General features: G+C 44.5%; 1 protein-coding gene across 2 annotated transcripts in view; it reads left to right on the top strand.

Moving 5' to 3' along the window:
- SLC38A12 (solute carrier family 38 member 12) overlaps window positions 1–17,139 on the top strand; it is a 42,063-nt gene that overhangs the window by 13,056 nt on the left and 11,868 nt on the right. For both annotated transcript variants that reach the window (XM_083148069.1, XM_083148070.1), the window contains exons 2-6: window positions 6,660–6,751; window positions 10,706–10,827; window positions 11,191–11,269; window positions 11,628–11,709; window positions 11,824–11,904. In XM_083148069.1, coding sequence (XP_083004195.1) covers window positions 6,707–6,751; window positions 10,706–10,827; window positions 11,191–11,269; window positions 11,628–11,709; window positions 11,824–11,904 — 409 coding nt within the window. In that variant the 5' untranslated portion in view covers window positions 6,660–6,706. The remainder of the gene's footprint in view (window positions 1–6,659; window positions 6,752–10,705; window positions 10,828–11,190; window positions 11,270–11,627; window positions 11,710–11,823; window positions 11,905–17,139) is intronic.

Genomic DNA, 17,139 nt, shown 5'->3' with positions numbered 1-17,139 from the left:
ACACTTGGGTCCACACCCAGAACATTGAACAGTTGTGGGGTAGTTGCAAGTGGCGCAATAAGCGCCAAAGGGGGACCGCGTGCTATCACCTGGACTCGTACCTCCAGGAGTTTATCTGGAGGCAGAGTTTAGGCGCACAGGACCCTTTTAAGCGCATCCTGTACGCGCTGACCCTGCTCCCCCAACTTGATAAAGATGATGATGCAGAGCCGACAGCATCCACGTCAGCAGCTGATTCCTCTGCAAGTGGTGGTGATGATGCAGCAGCTGCTTCCTGTTCTTAATCATGACTTTTTTCTAAATTTTATTGTTCTTTACATTAATTATATATTGTTCTGGAATCATTTTTACTTCAGTATTCTTCGTTATATTTAACTAAAAACCAGTTAATAGTTAAAAAATGTCATTATTACTATCTCAGGTGTATGATTTTGCAGGTGTGAATGTGTTCCTGAAACAGCACCACTATCCACGCCACCCCGAAGCGTGGCGAGCGGCGGCAGTACGCGTCCTACGACCTTTTCATACCCCCACTATCCACGTCGGCGTGGGGTTGATTTTATAAAGTGTGGCGAGCCACGAGCCCGAAGCGTGGCGAGCGGACGCGGATTACTTCACAGGTATTCTGCGTCCGCTCGCCACACTTTATAAAATCAACTCCACGCTGATGTGGATAGTGGGGCTATGAAAAGGTCGTAGGACGCGTACCACCGCCGCTCGCCACACTTCAGGGTGGCGTGGATAGTGGAATTTACAAGGTCGACAGCTGTTACGTCGACTAGTGTCATTGTGAACATGTTTAATAGTGTACCCCTAGACCAGGGGTCAGGAACCTTTTTGACTAAGAGAGCCATGAAAGCAAAATATTTGGAAATTTATTTCAGTGAGAGCCATATAATATATTTTAAAAGTGAATTCAAGTAAATGTCAGTATAAAACGCCTCTGAATTTATTCTTTTAAATAATGTTGTTATAATACTCACCATTAATGCGAGCAGTATAACACACATAATGCCCCCAGCAGTATACCCCACATAATGCCCCCAGCAGTATACCACACATAATGCCCCCAGCAGTATAACACACACATAATGCCCCCAGCAGTATAATAGAAGTGCACAGAATGCCCCCAGCAGTATACCACACATAATGCCCCCAGCAGTATACCACACATAATGCCCCCAGCAGTATACCACACATAATGCCCCCAGCAGTATAATAGAAGTGCACAGAATGCCCCCAGCAGTATACCACACATAATGCCCCCAGCAGTATACCACACATAATGCCCCCAGCAGTATACCACACATAATGCCCCCAGCAGTATAACACACATAATGCCCCCAGCAGTATACCCCACATAATGCCCCCAGCAGTATACCACACATAATGCCCCCAGCAGTATACCACACATAATGCCCCCAGCAGTATACCACACATAATGCCCCCAGCAGTATACCACACATAATGCCCCCAGCAGTATACCACACATAATGCCCCCAGCAGTATAACACACATAATGCCCCCAGCAGTATAACACACATAATGCCTCCAGCAGTATACCCCACATAATGCCCCCAGCAGTATAACACACACATAATGCCCCCAGCAGTATACCACAGATAATGCCCCCAGCAGTATAACACACACATAATGCCCCCAGCAATATACCACACATAATGCCCCCAGCAGTATACCACACATGATGCCCCCAGCAGTATACCACACATAATGCCCCCAGCAGTATACCACACATAATGCCCCCAGCAGTATACCACACATAATGCCCCCAGCAGTATACCACACATAATGCCCCCAGCAGTATAACACACATAATGCCCCCAGCAGTATAACACACATAATGCCTCCAGCAGTATACCCCACATAATGCCCCCAGCAGTATAACACACACATAATGCCCCCAGCAGTATACCACAGATAATGCCCCCAGCAGTATAACACACACATAATGCCCCCAGCAGTATAATAGAAGTGCACAGAATGCCCCCAGCAGTATACCACACATGATGCCCCCAGCAGTATACCACACATAATGCCCCCAGCAGTATACCACACATAATGCCCCCAGCAGTATACCACACATAATGCCCCCAGCAGTATACCACACATAATGCCCCCAGCAGTATAATAGAAGTGCACAGAATGCCCCAGCACAAACTTACTGCTGTAAGTTACACTCACCGTCAGTGTCCAAAAGCCTCCAGCACTCGTGTGGCGCGCAGTGATTCCCCACGTGTCAGCAGAGGTGGGGAGCCTATCAGCGCGGCGGGCAGCCTGTCAGCACGGCGGGTGTGGGATGTAGCTGGAAGAGCCTACAGTACACACTGCGGCGTATCAGCTCTTCCACCCACATCCCCCCCCCCCCCCCCCGCCGCCGCGCTGACGGCTCAATCCATTCCCCCGATGTCAGCCGCGTATCCTCATAGAAAGGGGATAAAAAATCAGGCAGTCTGCGAGCCATATGCAATCATCAAAAGAGCCACACCTGGCTCGCGAGCCATTGGTTCCCGACCCCTGCCCTAGACCCAACTAAATTTAGATGCTTTAGTGTCTAAATTTAGATGCCCCCTTCTTAGCGGTTTGCAGGGAGTGTGAATTTAGACGGTTTAGCGTTTAAATTTTAGCGTCTACATTTGGGACACCCCTTTTAATAGCGGTGTGCCGGGGTGTCTAGTTTAGAAGCCCCGTACGTTAGCAGTGTGCCGGGGTGTCCAGTTTACATTCCCCGGTTATCGGTGCGCAGGACTGTCTATTTCACTGTGGAACTACAAGTACCACAATGACCTGTCAGCGCTGGGCAGCGCGCGGTGCTGCTGCCAGTGCTAAGCTGATAACGTAGATTACATATGGAAAGCAGCCACGCGCTACGCTGAGAAAAGCTAGAGCGGCACGCGCACAGTAAACACAGAGTCTGGCAAGCTGCCGGGTTTCAAAGTTTCAGTGTGCGTGCGGTGGCGCTGTGAAACTACACAAGTACCGAATTTCGGAATGGATCTGGCATCCATTGAATATATACCTCCTATCTCTTGAGATTGACATCACCCCTGACTTTTTTCCCAAGCTTTTAAGCACTTTGTAAAGTATTTAATTGCTGATTACAGTAGCTAACTCTTGCATTGTTGTGATTCGAATGTCATTGAAATGTAGCTTCAGGTGATTAAAAAGGTCACAACTATGTCTCCTTAAGTAGGCTAATTTTAAATCCATAAACAGACTGCCTCATGCCATTGTTATAATAACGCAGCACTGAATAGAATGTGACTACTATTAATAGCACAGTGGAGCCTACAACAATAAAATAAGAATACATTATTGTTTGGCATATTCACTTTGAAATATGTTATGAAAACAATGTGATGTGATGTTAAAGAGAATTCATTTAAATAAATTATCATAGTTAAGGACAATGTGTCATATGCTAAAAGCAGTATTTTAATTTGTTCATGTAAAAATATGCATGTTTACCTGAAGAGATCAGCCACTTTGTCTAAATATGTTGCACTTGTAGACTTGATTATATTGCCTGTGCTGTGAGACACTAATTTACTGCAAGGGTGAATGCTATTTCAGTGCTATGAATGTTTAGATATTTGCTAGTAACCTACTTTTGCATCTAGGAATGAAAGCAACAAACTTACCAGAATCATTCATGGAAAATCCTTGTATCTTTATATTGTATAGTAAGCCCGTTCGAAGCAAAAGCTTCGAAAGCTAATCTGCTACCTTCTGTGTCTGTGCATGTGTGAGAAAGAGATGTAGTTTCACTCTCTGCCAGCAGATGGCAGTGTTTCTGAGACTCACGGACACTAGATATATATATATATATATATATATATATATTGATGATATGTTTCTATAAAAAGCATGAACAGGATGTTACTAATACCACGTGTACCCCAAGCCTGTAAACCTGGGTTCCTGCATGGGAGCACAGATGGGGTATACCCGGATCACTGTGCAGTGAAAACTGGTAGCCTGGGTCGGGCTTGGAGCCGAGTCCAAAATTCCGGGTGCAACCCAGCCTTGCTGGTGTAAAAGTGGTATTACATAGTTCTTTCAAATCAAAGGTTCTCAAAGCTGCATGTTTTGCAGGTCTCCTCACAGAATCAAGTGAAATTCTTTACTCCACCTGTGGATCTTTTAAAATGTGTCAGTCAGTGATGAGTGCACCTGTCGGGTGACCTTGACGTTATATATATTTAGTATGTTAGGCAGCACTCCCAGTGTGCAGCAGCTTCCGTGTTGGATAAATGCAATAAAAGTTCATGGGGCACTCGTAAAGAAAACACACAGCAGATGTAGCATGCCAACGTTTCATGGTTGTGTCACCACTTTATCAGTACCTTGGTAAAGTGGTGACGCAACCACGAAACGTTGGGACACTACGTATGCTGTGTTTTCTTTGCGAGTGCTGCTGTCCCCTGTCATATATATATATATATATATATATATATATATATATATATATATATATATAATGCAAAAGAACGATACCCAGCGCATTTAGTCCAATGTCTTTAAGCATGTAACAATGTCCAATAAGTCCCACAATGTGTGCTGCTCCACTTGTAGGATCCACCACGAATCCACAGAAGTATGCTTGCAAAGAGAAGTAAATGAAGCGCACAATCAGTAATATAATATAACACGATTTTACTTATAAAATACTGACGTACATTTAGGGTAAAAACAGCAATGCTTGCCAGGGAGTAGTCGGGCAGTGCGACAGGAAGGTACAGATGTAACAGCCGTAGGCGGTGATCAGTCGCCGGCAGGAACCTCGTCAAACAACCGCTCACTCGGGTCAACTCCTTTAGATCGACATGGACTGCAGAGACGCCACAACGTCGGGATCACTGGAAGCCACGCCCAACGCATTTCGTCACAAGTCAGAACCTGTGACGAAATGCGTTGGGCGTGGCTTCCAGTGATCCCGACGTTGTGGCGTCTCTGCAGTCCATGTCGATCTGAAGGAGTTGACCCGAGTGAGCGGTTGTTTGACAAGGTTCCTGCCGGCGACTGATCACCGCCTACGGCTGTTACATCTGTACCTTCCTGCCGCACTGCCCGACTACTCCCTGGCAAGCATTGCTGTTTTTACCCTAAAAGTACATCAGTATTTTATAAGTAAAATCGTGTTATATTATATTACTGATTGTGCGCTTCATTTACTTCTCTTTGCATATATATATATATATATAATTTGCCATACTATCCCCTTTAAACCATATCCATTACACATTATCTTTAGCTTATTAAAACCAGGTTAAATGCTGCCCTGTAGTCAGCTAACCACAGAACCTGTGTAATACCCTTTTCCCACCAAAATCCCCAGTCTGATCTAGGATTTTGGGTCATATCTGGCTTAGGTGCCGCTTCCACTGCTCCATAGTCCCAGAGTTTTTTCCCAGATTGCCTCAATTTCCACTGAACCCTGTAAAACCTGGGAAAGCCCAGCAAAACCTGTGGATGGCACCCAAATAGAATTCTATCTGCACATGTTACATCTGCCCTCCCTGCAGTCCACATGGTTTTGGGTACTTATATGTTAGCCGGGCGCCCGTCTACGCTACGCTGACAACGTAGCTTTGGCTACGTTATCAGCATAGCCATTGCCGGGCGGCCGGCTAAACAGGCGGGCATTAGGCAACGTGGCAGGGGTTTAACTTACCCTGTCCTGGCGTCGGTGCGGCGTCGGGGAATCAGCGGCGGCCAAAACTCTAGGTGGCCGGGAGCAATGGCGTTGATTTAGCGTAGTCACCGCTGGGGAAGCATCGCATGGTTTCCCAGCTCCCCCAGCAGTGACTACGCTAATAGCATACATAGCTGCATGCCGGACTGCGGGGAGACAAGTGCCGGAGCCGCCGGGATGGTGAGTATCATGCACACTACACACACACACACTACACACACTACACACACTACACACAACACGCACTTACACAATCATATGGCCACTATCCACGTCATAACCCCAGTGTCCACGTGGGCGTGGAGTTAATTTTATAAAGTGTGGAGAGCGCAGCGAGCCACCGAGCACGAAGCGTGGCGAGCGAACGTCTATCTGCATCCCCTCGCGGGGCTTGCTGCGCTCCCCACGCTTCGGGCTCGGTGGCTCGCTGCGCTTGCCACACTTTATAAGATTAACTCCATGCCCACGTGGACACTGGGTAATGACGTGGATAGTGGCCATATGATCCTTTATGTGTTAGCAGGGCTCCAGTTACATAATTTGCGAAAGTTACGTAGTTTACGTAGCCAGGATAGTGGTGTATTGGTATTCTCAATACACCACTACGTTACGGGCGCCCAACTAACATATATAAGTACCTGGTTTTGTCCATTGAGAAGGAATTTGCCTTTGCGAGTGAACCAGAATACCGGCCATAATTTATTACGAGTTTCTGAATGTCCAGATAAGTTGTAAACAGCTTCTGATTCCACTTTATAGACCCAGGCACAAACACAGCCTTGTTTCTGTCTTGTTTTTGTGTACGCATGAAATAAGGGAGGAAAAGTCTGCTGGAGGTGTTTGTCTTTCAGGTAATAAATCATATCAGGAACAGAGAAAGATTGCAGCAATAAAAAAACTGTTTTAAATTGCCTTTTATATTAAGTTGTTTACGTGTCTTTTCTAGGTTCCCCAACCCTTTCTCCCCACTTCAATCCCCACCCAACACCAGCTATGGCAGGGGATATAACTGATACCGGGGAGCTCTATTCTCCATTTGTAAGTACTGCTTTCCTTTCCAGTGTTTTTTCTGTGATAGACCATTACGGTACACATTTCTGTTCAGTTGATTATTCTAATCACACTCACTCCTACTAACATTCTGTTAGCTGAACTGAGTTCATTATTTAATAAGCAGACTATGTTCATATATTTATTACAGGTGACTACAAAACTTTATTGATGGTCTAGGGCCAGATGTATAAGCTTCAGAAAATGATAAACAACCAGCCAATCAGCTCATAACTTCCGTGTTGCAGGCTAGGTTTGGAAAATGACAGTTATGAGCTGAGTGCCAGGTTTTTATCACTCTCCACTTTCACTTTTTAAAGCTTGATACATCTGGCCCTAAAACTTTTACACCATGACACATCCATATGGCCCTGCTGAGGTGTCAAACTTGGCATACGCAGACCAATTTAGAGTTGGGATGGGGTCGCACCCTAGCTAAGCTCTAAATTGCAGTGTTTGAACAAGGCTTCTAAGTATTCATGTGCTCCATGCAAAAGCAGACCAAATTTACTCTGTGTGCACAGAAAAAAGCATTTGCGTCATGAACTAGTTGGTTCATGTGCAACTCTAAACCCTTTGGGGGTGCTGGCCCAAGGGTTCCGATTGACAATTTATATATATATATATATATATATATATATATATATATATATATATATATCATATCCTGACGAAGGGGTCTTGAACCCCGAAACGTAGATAAAGTTTTTTCTCACCTTACCAACGTGTATGATCGTCTCTGAGTGCCGCCGCATCCCCGCAGTATACTCCTGGTGGCTGGGCCACCAAACGGAAGGCACCTGGGCAAAGACACCCCTCACTTTGGGGCAACGGAGTGCCGGGGGTAATTGGACTATATATATATATATATATATATATATATATATATATATATATATATATATAAATTGTCAATATACTTCCAATCAACTTCCCTGGCTTGTAGCAAGGTTCAAGGGAAAAAAACGGCACTTGCGGATTTTGTAGAAACAAAGTTTATATATTCAAGGTGAGGGTATGTACAGCATTATCAACGTTTCAAGGCTGGTTAGCCTTTTCTTCAGGATGCGCTGTAAAGTGCAAATAGTGCCTGTGCAGTGAAATAGTTATACTGCACAGGCACTATTTGCACTTTACAGCGCATCCTGAAGAAAAGGCTAACCAGCCTTGAAACGTTGATAATGCTGTACATACCCTCACCTTGAATATATAAACTTTGTTTCTACAAAATCCGCGAGTGCCGTTTTTTTCCCTTGAACCTTGCTACAAGCCAGGGGAGTTGATTGGAAGTATCTTTACCTTTTTAGGGCACCGCGGTATGTATCTCTCTATCCTGTGAATGCAAGTCATTTTGATTGTACCTGGATGGAATCTAATGCTATGCTGAGTTATGCGATCTTGTACAAGTGTGCTCTGGTAATGACTGCTATGAGACCAAGCATATGTGTAGGGGGGCAGTGTTCATTCTAGCACCCAGCACCTAATCAGTGAGGGGAGCAGAGTTTAAGTTTGAACAGCAACATTTTACACCTGATGTATTGCTATAGCTACTGCAGGTGTAGCGGTACATCACTTATAAAGTATTGCTCTTATAAATGACTATGCCCTTCTCACAGATTGAGTGTAGGGTGCTATAATAGGGTATGGATCATTAGGCCACCAGCATTATGGTCCACACATTAGGTTGACATGCAGGAAGGTCGACTTGACTTTAGGTCGACGGGGTCATTAGGTCAACATGGGTAAGGTCGACATGTATTTTATTTTTTTTAACCGGAATGTCAACATAAAAACTAAAACATAGCACTGCGTCCCCTCGCTGTGCTCGGCACACTATTTTATTCTCCCACCATGCCCTAGTGGATGATAGGGCATGAAATTCCGCCTGTCGGCACATTTTGGCTAAAATAACAGTAAAAACCCTATGTCAACCTAATAACCTTGTCAACCTTACCCATGTTGATCTAATGACCCTGTAGACCTTCCTGCATGTCGACCTTAAGTCGTGTCCACCTAATTGTGTCTACCTAATGCTTGTTGACCATCATGCTGGTGACTCGTATCCCCTATAACATGGGTCTTCAAACTGTGGCCCTCCAGATGTTGTGGAACTACATGTCCCAGCATGCCCTGACAGTTTTGGCATTCTCTTATAGGAAAAATGTGGCAATGCATGCTGGGACATGTAGTTTCACAACATCTGGAGGGCCACAGTTTGAAGACACATGCCCTATAATAAACACTAAACGGGGCAGGTAACATACAGAAGTGATTCCCCCCCCCCCCCCCCCCCCCCCCCCCAACTTGTCTGTCGCAAATTGCATGCCTACAGCTATTTATGGGTATTTTGCATACACATCCGCTTCCATTAAAAGCAATGGGAGAAGTTGCACATGCAAACTGGCCAATATCTTAAGTTTCTCTGCAGGCAGTATAGAGGTCATTGTGGCGGACTTGGATGCAACTGTCATTTTGTCCCTCTAACTGAATTTGTTTCCAACTCTACAAAGACCTGAAGTGTCACATTGGATCAGTTACAGATAATGGGCGAGATGCTGCAAACAAAAAATGCCGGAAAAACCCAGTTTTCAGGGTTTTCACCGCATTTTGATATGAAGAAAACCCCGCCGCCGGGGCTTCGCTGCGGGATTTATGCCAATTCTAGATGACGTAACCCCATGGAAGCCTATGGGCTTCCATTCATGTCCCCCGCTGCCCCGCGTGCCCCCCCGACGATCTGCGCGAATACTTTCCTGGGGGATGGGAGTGCTATCCAATTTTCAGGAGCCTCCCAGCTGTTACAGGAGTGTAGGCAAATATGTCTTTATGTCATCCAGGGAGTTTCCCTTTAATGTAAGATAGAAAACATTTTAGGGATCTTGCATGATTCTGTTCTGGTAGAGGGACAGCTATTTATGCTGTAACAGCAAAGTGGACAGGAAATGCTGACTCTGAACCATTGTGATGAGACACCACAAACCTGCCTTGTAGAGAGGCAAGAACACTGGATCTGCATTTTTAAACCTTATGTAAGCTTAAAAAAATTGGTAAAACACAGTGCATGTTTCCTGTAGCACATTAACCCATTTTATTTCATTGTCTTAATTATAACAGATACATTAAAACTATTTCTGATTGGTTAGTTTTGGTGACCAGTCAAAAGTTTGGACACACCTTCTCATTCAATGGTTTTTGTTTATTTAAATGATTTTCTACATTTGTAGATTAATACTGAAGACCTCAAAACTATGAAAGATAACATATGGAATTTTGTTGTAAACAATACGTTATCGGTATTGTTCATTTGGGTGCCTGTAGATGAAATTTACTTTTTATACTGTGGGGAAATAGTGGTACTGTTACAGCCACTGGATGGGAAGACTCTAAATGAGCACTTCCTCCAAACAAGTGGCCAACTGATATATATAAAAAAAGGGGTGGAACCTCTTTGACCATGCAGTATCACATTTTTGTAAAACCCATACAGTATTATTAGAGGCTTGCATTGCCTCAGAGCATGTCATACCAGCTGGTCCTGTATGTAAGTTATCTGGCATTGCTTCAGAGATTGGTTGCGTTTTGTTCTGATATCATTCCCAGTTAGCAGTTCCAATGCCTGTCAAGTGCTTGAGAGGAAGATACAGTGAAATACAGATATGTCTACATCTAGCCTCCTCGCTCGTTGACCTGCCTTTCTGGCGCAAAAAAACGCTCATCGCTAACTAGTCACACAGCACTCATGCGTTATGTGTAACACGACTTGTAGCGCACGAAGGATAAATGTATTTGAGCACATACAGTATGTATGAAGGAAGCCTAATCTGGGTACACCAAAAACTTGCTGTTGAAGGGTATTTGTTTTAATTAAAGATTCTCTTCAAGGTGTATATAGGTTAGACAATCATTTTTCCTGTATAACTTAATTTGTAAATTTCTGTACAGGTTGGGCTGGTATACATGTTCAACTTGATTGTTGGCACTGGAGCACTCACCATGCCTAAGGCCTTTGCCCATGCTGGCTGGTTGGTGAGTCTTATCCTGATCATCTTCCTGGCTTTTATGAGGTGAGTGTGGAGGATATCCCCAATGTCCGCTCAGTGTGTTTTACAAATGTGTTTTTTTTCTTTTCTTACAATGGCTTTCCATTAGTTACATATGCAGTCTGTCAGCACAAAACAAAATGGCCACTGTGTGGTTAGAAAATAGTCTTTAACTGTTCCCTAGGTACCAGGGATGCCCCCATGGCTTTGATATTCTTAAGTCTGTAGTTATCTCACTGGCTTTCCTTACAGCCAGTTTGTGTGCATTGCTACTGAAGGGGAAATGTGTGGAAAACCAAGAAGAAGCTGCCATCATTGAAATTACAACTGTTGTAGGTCTTCTGCTGATAAACCTGTTCTCCGTAATAACTATGTTTTCTCTTTTAGCTATATGACAACAACCTTTGTTGTGGAAGCCATGGCTGCAGCTAATGCTCAGCTGCGCTGGAAAAGATGGGAGAAGGAGGTAGTGAGTCCAGTAATGTCATTTCAGTGGAAAAGCTAAAGAAATCTGTTCTCTATAAGGTCCAGATGTATCAAGCTTCAAAAAGTGATAAAACGGAGAGTGATCAGTTCCTAACTGCCATGTTATAGGCTGGGTTTCAAATGTAGTCAGGTAGGAGCTGATTGGCTGGCTGTTTATCACTCTCCACTCTATTACTTTTTGAAGCTTGATACATCTGGCCCTAATTGTGTTAAATCCGCTAAATTTAAAATATATATTTCTTCTGATCAAATTATTGTTCTAAATGTTAATTATATTGAGTGTGGATGCATCTGTTCTGTCCTTCCACCACAAGACAATTGTCTCTTCATCTCTGCAGGAAGCACAGTCATCTGAGAACTCGGATAATGAATCTGCAGATGGGTATGACAGCTCTGAAGTCAGACCCATCCTTTCTGTACGTGAGTATCTACCTAGAATATGTGTGGTGTCTATATAAATAAACAATAGCTACCTAATTGTACACATTTCTGTTTGAGGTTTAAGAAAACTAAAAATGTATTCATGTGTTTCAGAGCGCCGTGGTCTGTCTGACCCCTTTGACATTGTGGAGCGTGTTGAAATGGGCCAGATGGCTTCTATGTTCTTTAATAAAGGTATGATTTGTAATAATGTAAATTGCTACAGGATAGTGAATTGCACATATATTGTAACTCTTCACCGCATTCCTTGTCGCACAAGTACTGTATGTCCTGTATATGTCTGTCCTGTCCAGAAACCCTGTCTGCCAGCAGGGGGGGCTATGTTACCATGAATATATGATTGTCTCTGCTCCATATCAGTACAAACAAGAATGCAGAGAACTCAACTGAAACTTGATAACATTCTATCTTTGTTCACATTTTTTGCTGCTCCTGACATTTTTATATTTATTATAAAAATAAAAACAAATTATATAATGTTATACAGGATGACATGTTACAATTATTATTTTCTATTCCCTATACCTCTTTAGTAATTAAATTGGAGAGGGTCTTTTCTTAAGCTTACATTTAAAGGAATGAATAAATTGACTTCTGCACTGGTTTCATGTACAGATGTGTCCTCATACGCTATTGCTGCAGCCACAGCAAACCGCCCCTATCGGGGCACAACTGTCATGGTACTTGTTTCCTAGCACGGCCACAATCGGGAGTGGTCGCGGCTCTAATTTAGTGCACTTTAAGGGCCGCGATCACCCCCGACGGACGCGATTCTCTTGATTTTTGCTAATCCTGTGTATCGTGTACCATGCTTCAATTACCGCGACACGACCGACGCGATAATTGAAGATTTTCCTGAAATCGGGTGGATTACCAGATATCGGTCCCATCGGGAGCACTAAATGACAGGATTTATTGTCCCCGACGCGACCGACGCGATAATTGAAGAATTCAACGATATCGGGTGTTTTACCATATATCGGTCTCATCGGGAGCACTAAATGTGAGTATTCAATGCCCCCGACGCGACCGACGCGATTTTTTTTATCAAAAGCACCCATTTTATGGTTTTACATGGCTGCTTCCAATAGAACCCCACATTTACACCCCCATTTACAAGTTGCACCCTATTTTTAACTCCACCTCAACTATCGGTCCCATCGGGAGCACTGAATGTCAGTATTCAATGCCCCCGACGAAATGTTTTTTATTGCAAGTTTTACATGGCTGCTTCCAATAGAGCCCCACATTTACAAGTTGCACCCTATTTTTAACTCCACCTCAACTATCGGTCCCATCGGGAGCACTAAGTTGCACCCTATTTTTAACTCCACCTCAACTATCGGTCCCATCGGGAGCACTGAATGTCAGTATTCAATGCCCCCGACGAAATGTTTTTTATTGCAAGCACCCATTTTATGGTTTTACATGGCTGCTTCCAATAGAGCCCCACATTTACAAGTTGCACCCTATTTTTAACTCCACCTCAACTATCGGTCCCATCGGGAGCACTGAATGTCAGTATTCAATGCCCCTGACGCGAGCGACGAAATGTTTTTTATTGAAAGCACTCATTTTATGGTTTTACATGCCTGCTTCCAATTGAAACCCACATTTACACCCACAATTACAGTTTACACCCTATTTATAACTCCACCTCAACTATCGGTCCCATTGGGAGCACTGAATGTCAGTATTCAATGCCCCTGACGCGAGCGACGAAATGTTTTTTATTGCAAGCACCCATTTACAATTTACACACTATTTATAACTACACCTGAACTATCGGTCCCATCGGGAGCACTGAATGTCATTATTCAATGGCCCTGATGCGAGCGACGCATTTTTATTGCAAGCACCCATCTCATGGTTTCACATGGCTGGTTCAAATTTAACCACACATTTACACCCAAAATAATAAATAACACGACACATGATAATACATTTCAACACTTTTATTGAAAAGTTGTTTTTTTTTTATTTCTTTTTTTTTTTAAACGTATTGAAATTTTTTTTTTTTTTCCTTTATTTTTTTTTGGACGGGAAAAAAATTTAAGAACATAACATACAAGAGAATCAATAAATACAAATATTATGTTTTTTTTCTTTTTTCTTTTTTTGTTTTTTTTTTGTCTTTTTTTAATTTTTTATTTTTTAACAATATAAATGTCATTTTTGTTATATTTTGTGTCATTTTTCTTTTTGATATTTTTTTTTTCTTTTTTAACAATATGAATGTCATTTTTTTTTGGTTTATCACAATTTTTCACAGTTGACACACAAAATACAATCTCAGAAGAAGTTGATCGATCAGTACAAAGAGAATAGATGCCTGGCTATCACAACCAGGCAAATTGAAATGAGGCGTAGGAAGATCACGGCACACTACAAAACAGTGCCCACTAATGCAAACAATCACATGAATCCGAAAGAAGTTACAAATATGCAGAACAGTGGTTAGTGAAGGAGCAAAACTAGTACAGCCATCGCAAAATTCAGGAAGACCGCACTGCAACGTTCACCAACCAAAATTGTAGTACATGACTAAAAACTCATTATTGTAGAGTACTCAGAAAGGAAGAGAAACAAGAACATTGCTGCCAAATTATAAATTAAAAGTCAAATTAGCCGAATTAATAATTTGAATAACGCTCTTCGCCTGGGGTGGGGGGCTGCACATTCCGCAATGCGGAGTACACAGCACCAGGCAAAGCCGAGGGATCAGTGGGAGGTGGCATAGGGGGTCCCGGCGCATAGTAAGGGGCAGGCGGAGGAGCAACCGGCGCACTGAACATGGGGGGGTGATGTGGGTGTGGGCGTGGTGGCTGTCTGTGCGCATTGCGGCATGACGTTCCGTTGCAGTCAGCACAGATATCATCCTCTGCTGCCTGCAACATCAGGCCATACAGCACACGCTTAAAGTGGTGTTGTGTTGATCCCTTCCACTTTCGCATTTCTGCGCAGACATGATTCGTGAACATTTTGCAGTCATCTGGGGGATTGTTTACTGCTTCCTCCTTGTATGGGCAGCAATATTCCTGGCCGGTAGCAGCAGGTCTTGTCGCCCGTCTCCTTCTACGCCTCCTGGGGGGAGCTGATGAGGTGCTCGCCACCACAGGAGGCGCCACCTCCGACAACGACTCACCCTGCTGCGACGACTCAGAGGGAACTGCTACGTCAGCACTCTCCTGTGCACTGGATGAAGAGTCTTCATCCGTAGCAGCTCCCTCTGCTTCCCTCCTTCCTTGCTCCTCCACAATAAAGAGCATACGGTCGTAGTACCACAACTTTGGCTGGTACACATCTGCAGGGTCAGTTCCTGAAGATCGTGACTGCTGGACCCGATTGTGCTCCTTCACCAGCACTGTCCGCATATTAGTGAACTTCTTTCGGACCCACGTGACGTCTGCATTAGGGACACGTCTCAAAGCGTAGGCCGAGATCTTCCTAAAGGCCTCATTCCTCTTTGCCTGGTTGTGAAAATCTATGTGATCTTGTCGCCACAGACATCTATTCTCTTTGTAGAGATCGATCAACTTCTTCATGAGGCTTTTATCAACCTGACGGGCCATTCTGTAAAAAAAAAAAAAAACAATTAGGTTTACACTATTAAAATGAACGCACTGCACTGTTATTCATTAACACACTACAAAAAAACCACTAATATTTACCTCAGTCAGTAGCAGGTGTAAAAAAAAAAGAGTTTTAAACTAATTCCCTTAAAGGGCCAAAAAATCACAATCAAACTGAAATAGAATCCACAAAAAAAAAAGCTTTTATCTGAGATATTGATAGCATATGATATAATAAATGCAATTTACACCACATTTGACAACAGAAGTAATTATATATTTGTGTCCCTCCACTATACACACGCACCCGAAGCGTTGCAAGCGCAGTGAGCCCCGCGAGGGGAAGCAAATACCTTCACAGGTAAACGCGTCCCTTCGCGGGCTTCACAAGTGTCCACATCACCACGGACACCTGTGAAGCCCGCGAAGGGACGCGCTTACCTGTGAAGGTATCCGCGTCCCCTCGCGGGGCTCGCTGCGCTCGCCACGCTTCGGGCTCGGTGGCTCGCTGCGCTCGCCACACTATTCTATTCTCAACTCCACGCCGACGTGGATAGTAGGGCATGAAAAGGTCGGAGGACGCGTACCGCCGCCCCTCGCGGGGCTCGCTGCGCTCGCCACGCTTCGGGTTCACGTGGATAGTGGGGCTGGTACACTGTGAAAAAAAGTCATTTTGGGTACATTAACAAATTAATTAGAAGCACAATTTAAGCACAACTTACATTATTCTGTGCAAAAATGGAATTCGATTCCAAATTTTCAGGTGTTAATTCACCGATAACCGCAACTGCAATTCCACAAAACAGATAAAAAAAACATCAATAATCAAAATGGAATGACATACAAATCCACCCCCACTATCCACGTGAACCCGAAGCGTGGCGAGCGCAGCGAGCCCCGCGAGGGGCGGCGGTACGCGTCCTCCGACCTTTTCATACCCTACTATCCACGTCGGCGTGGAGTTGAGAATATAATAGTGTGGCGAGCGCAGCGAGCCACCGAGCCCGAAGCGTGGCGAGCGCAGCGAGCCCCGCGAGGGGACGCAGATACCTTCACAGGTAAGCGCGTCTCTTCGCGGGCTTCATAGGTGTCCACATCACCACGGACACCTGTGAAGCCCGCGAGAGGACGCGCTTACCTGTGAAGGTATCTGCGTCCCCTCGCGGGGCTCGCTGCGCTCGCCACGCTTCGGGCTCGGTGGCTCGCTGCGCTCGCCACACTATTCTATTCTCAACTCCACGCCGACGTGGATAGTAGGGCATGAAAAGGTTGGAGGACGCGTACCGCCGCCCCTCGCGGGGCTCGCTGCGCTCGCCACGCTTCGGGTTCACGTGGATAGTGGGGCTGGTACACTGTGAAAAAAAGTCATTTTGGGTACATTAACAAATTAATTAGAAGCACAATTTAAGCACAACTTACATTATTCTGTGCAAAAATGGAATTCGATTCCAAATTTTCAGGTGTTAATTCACCGATAACCGCAACTGCAATTCCACAAAACAGATAAAAAAAAAATCAATAATCAAAATGGAATGACATACAAATCCACCCCCACTATCCACGTGAACCCGAAGCGTGGCGAGCGCAGCGAGCCCCGCGAGGGGCGGCGGTACGCGTCCTCCGACCTTTTCATACCCTACTATCCACGTCGGCGTGGAGTTGAGAATATAATAGTGTGGCGAGCGCAGCGAGCCACCGAGCCCGAAGCGTGGCGAGCGCAGCGAGCCCCGCGAGGGGACGCAGATACCTTCACAGGTAAGCGCGTCTCTTCGCGGGCTTCATAGGTGTCCACATCACCACGGACACCTGTGAAGCCCGCGAGAGGACGCGCTTACCT

Source organism: Crinia signifera, chromosome 6, assembly GCF_055691185.1.
Source record: "Crinia signifera chromosome 6, ASM5569118v1, whole genome shotgun sequence".
NCBI classification, from domain to species: Eukaryota; Metazoa; Chordata; class Amphibia; order Anura; family Myobatrachidae; genus Crinia; species Crinia signifera.
This window is presented reverse-complemented; position numbering and strand designations above follow the sequence as displayed.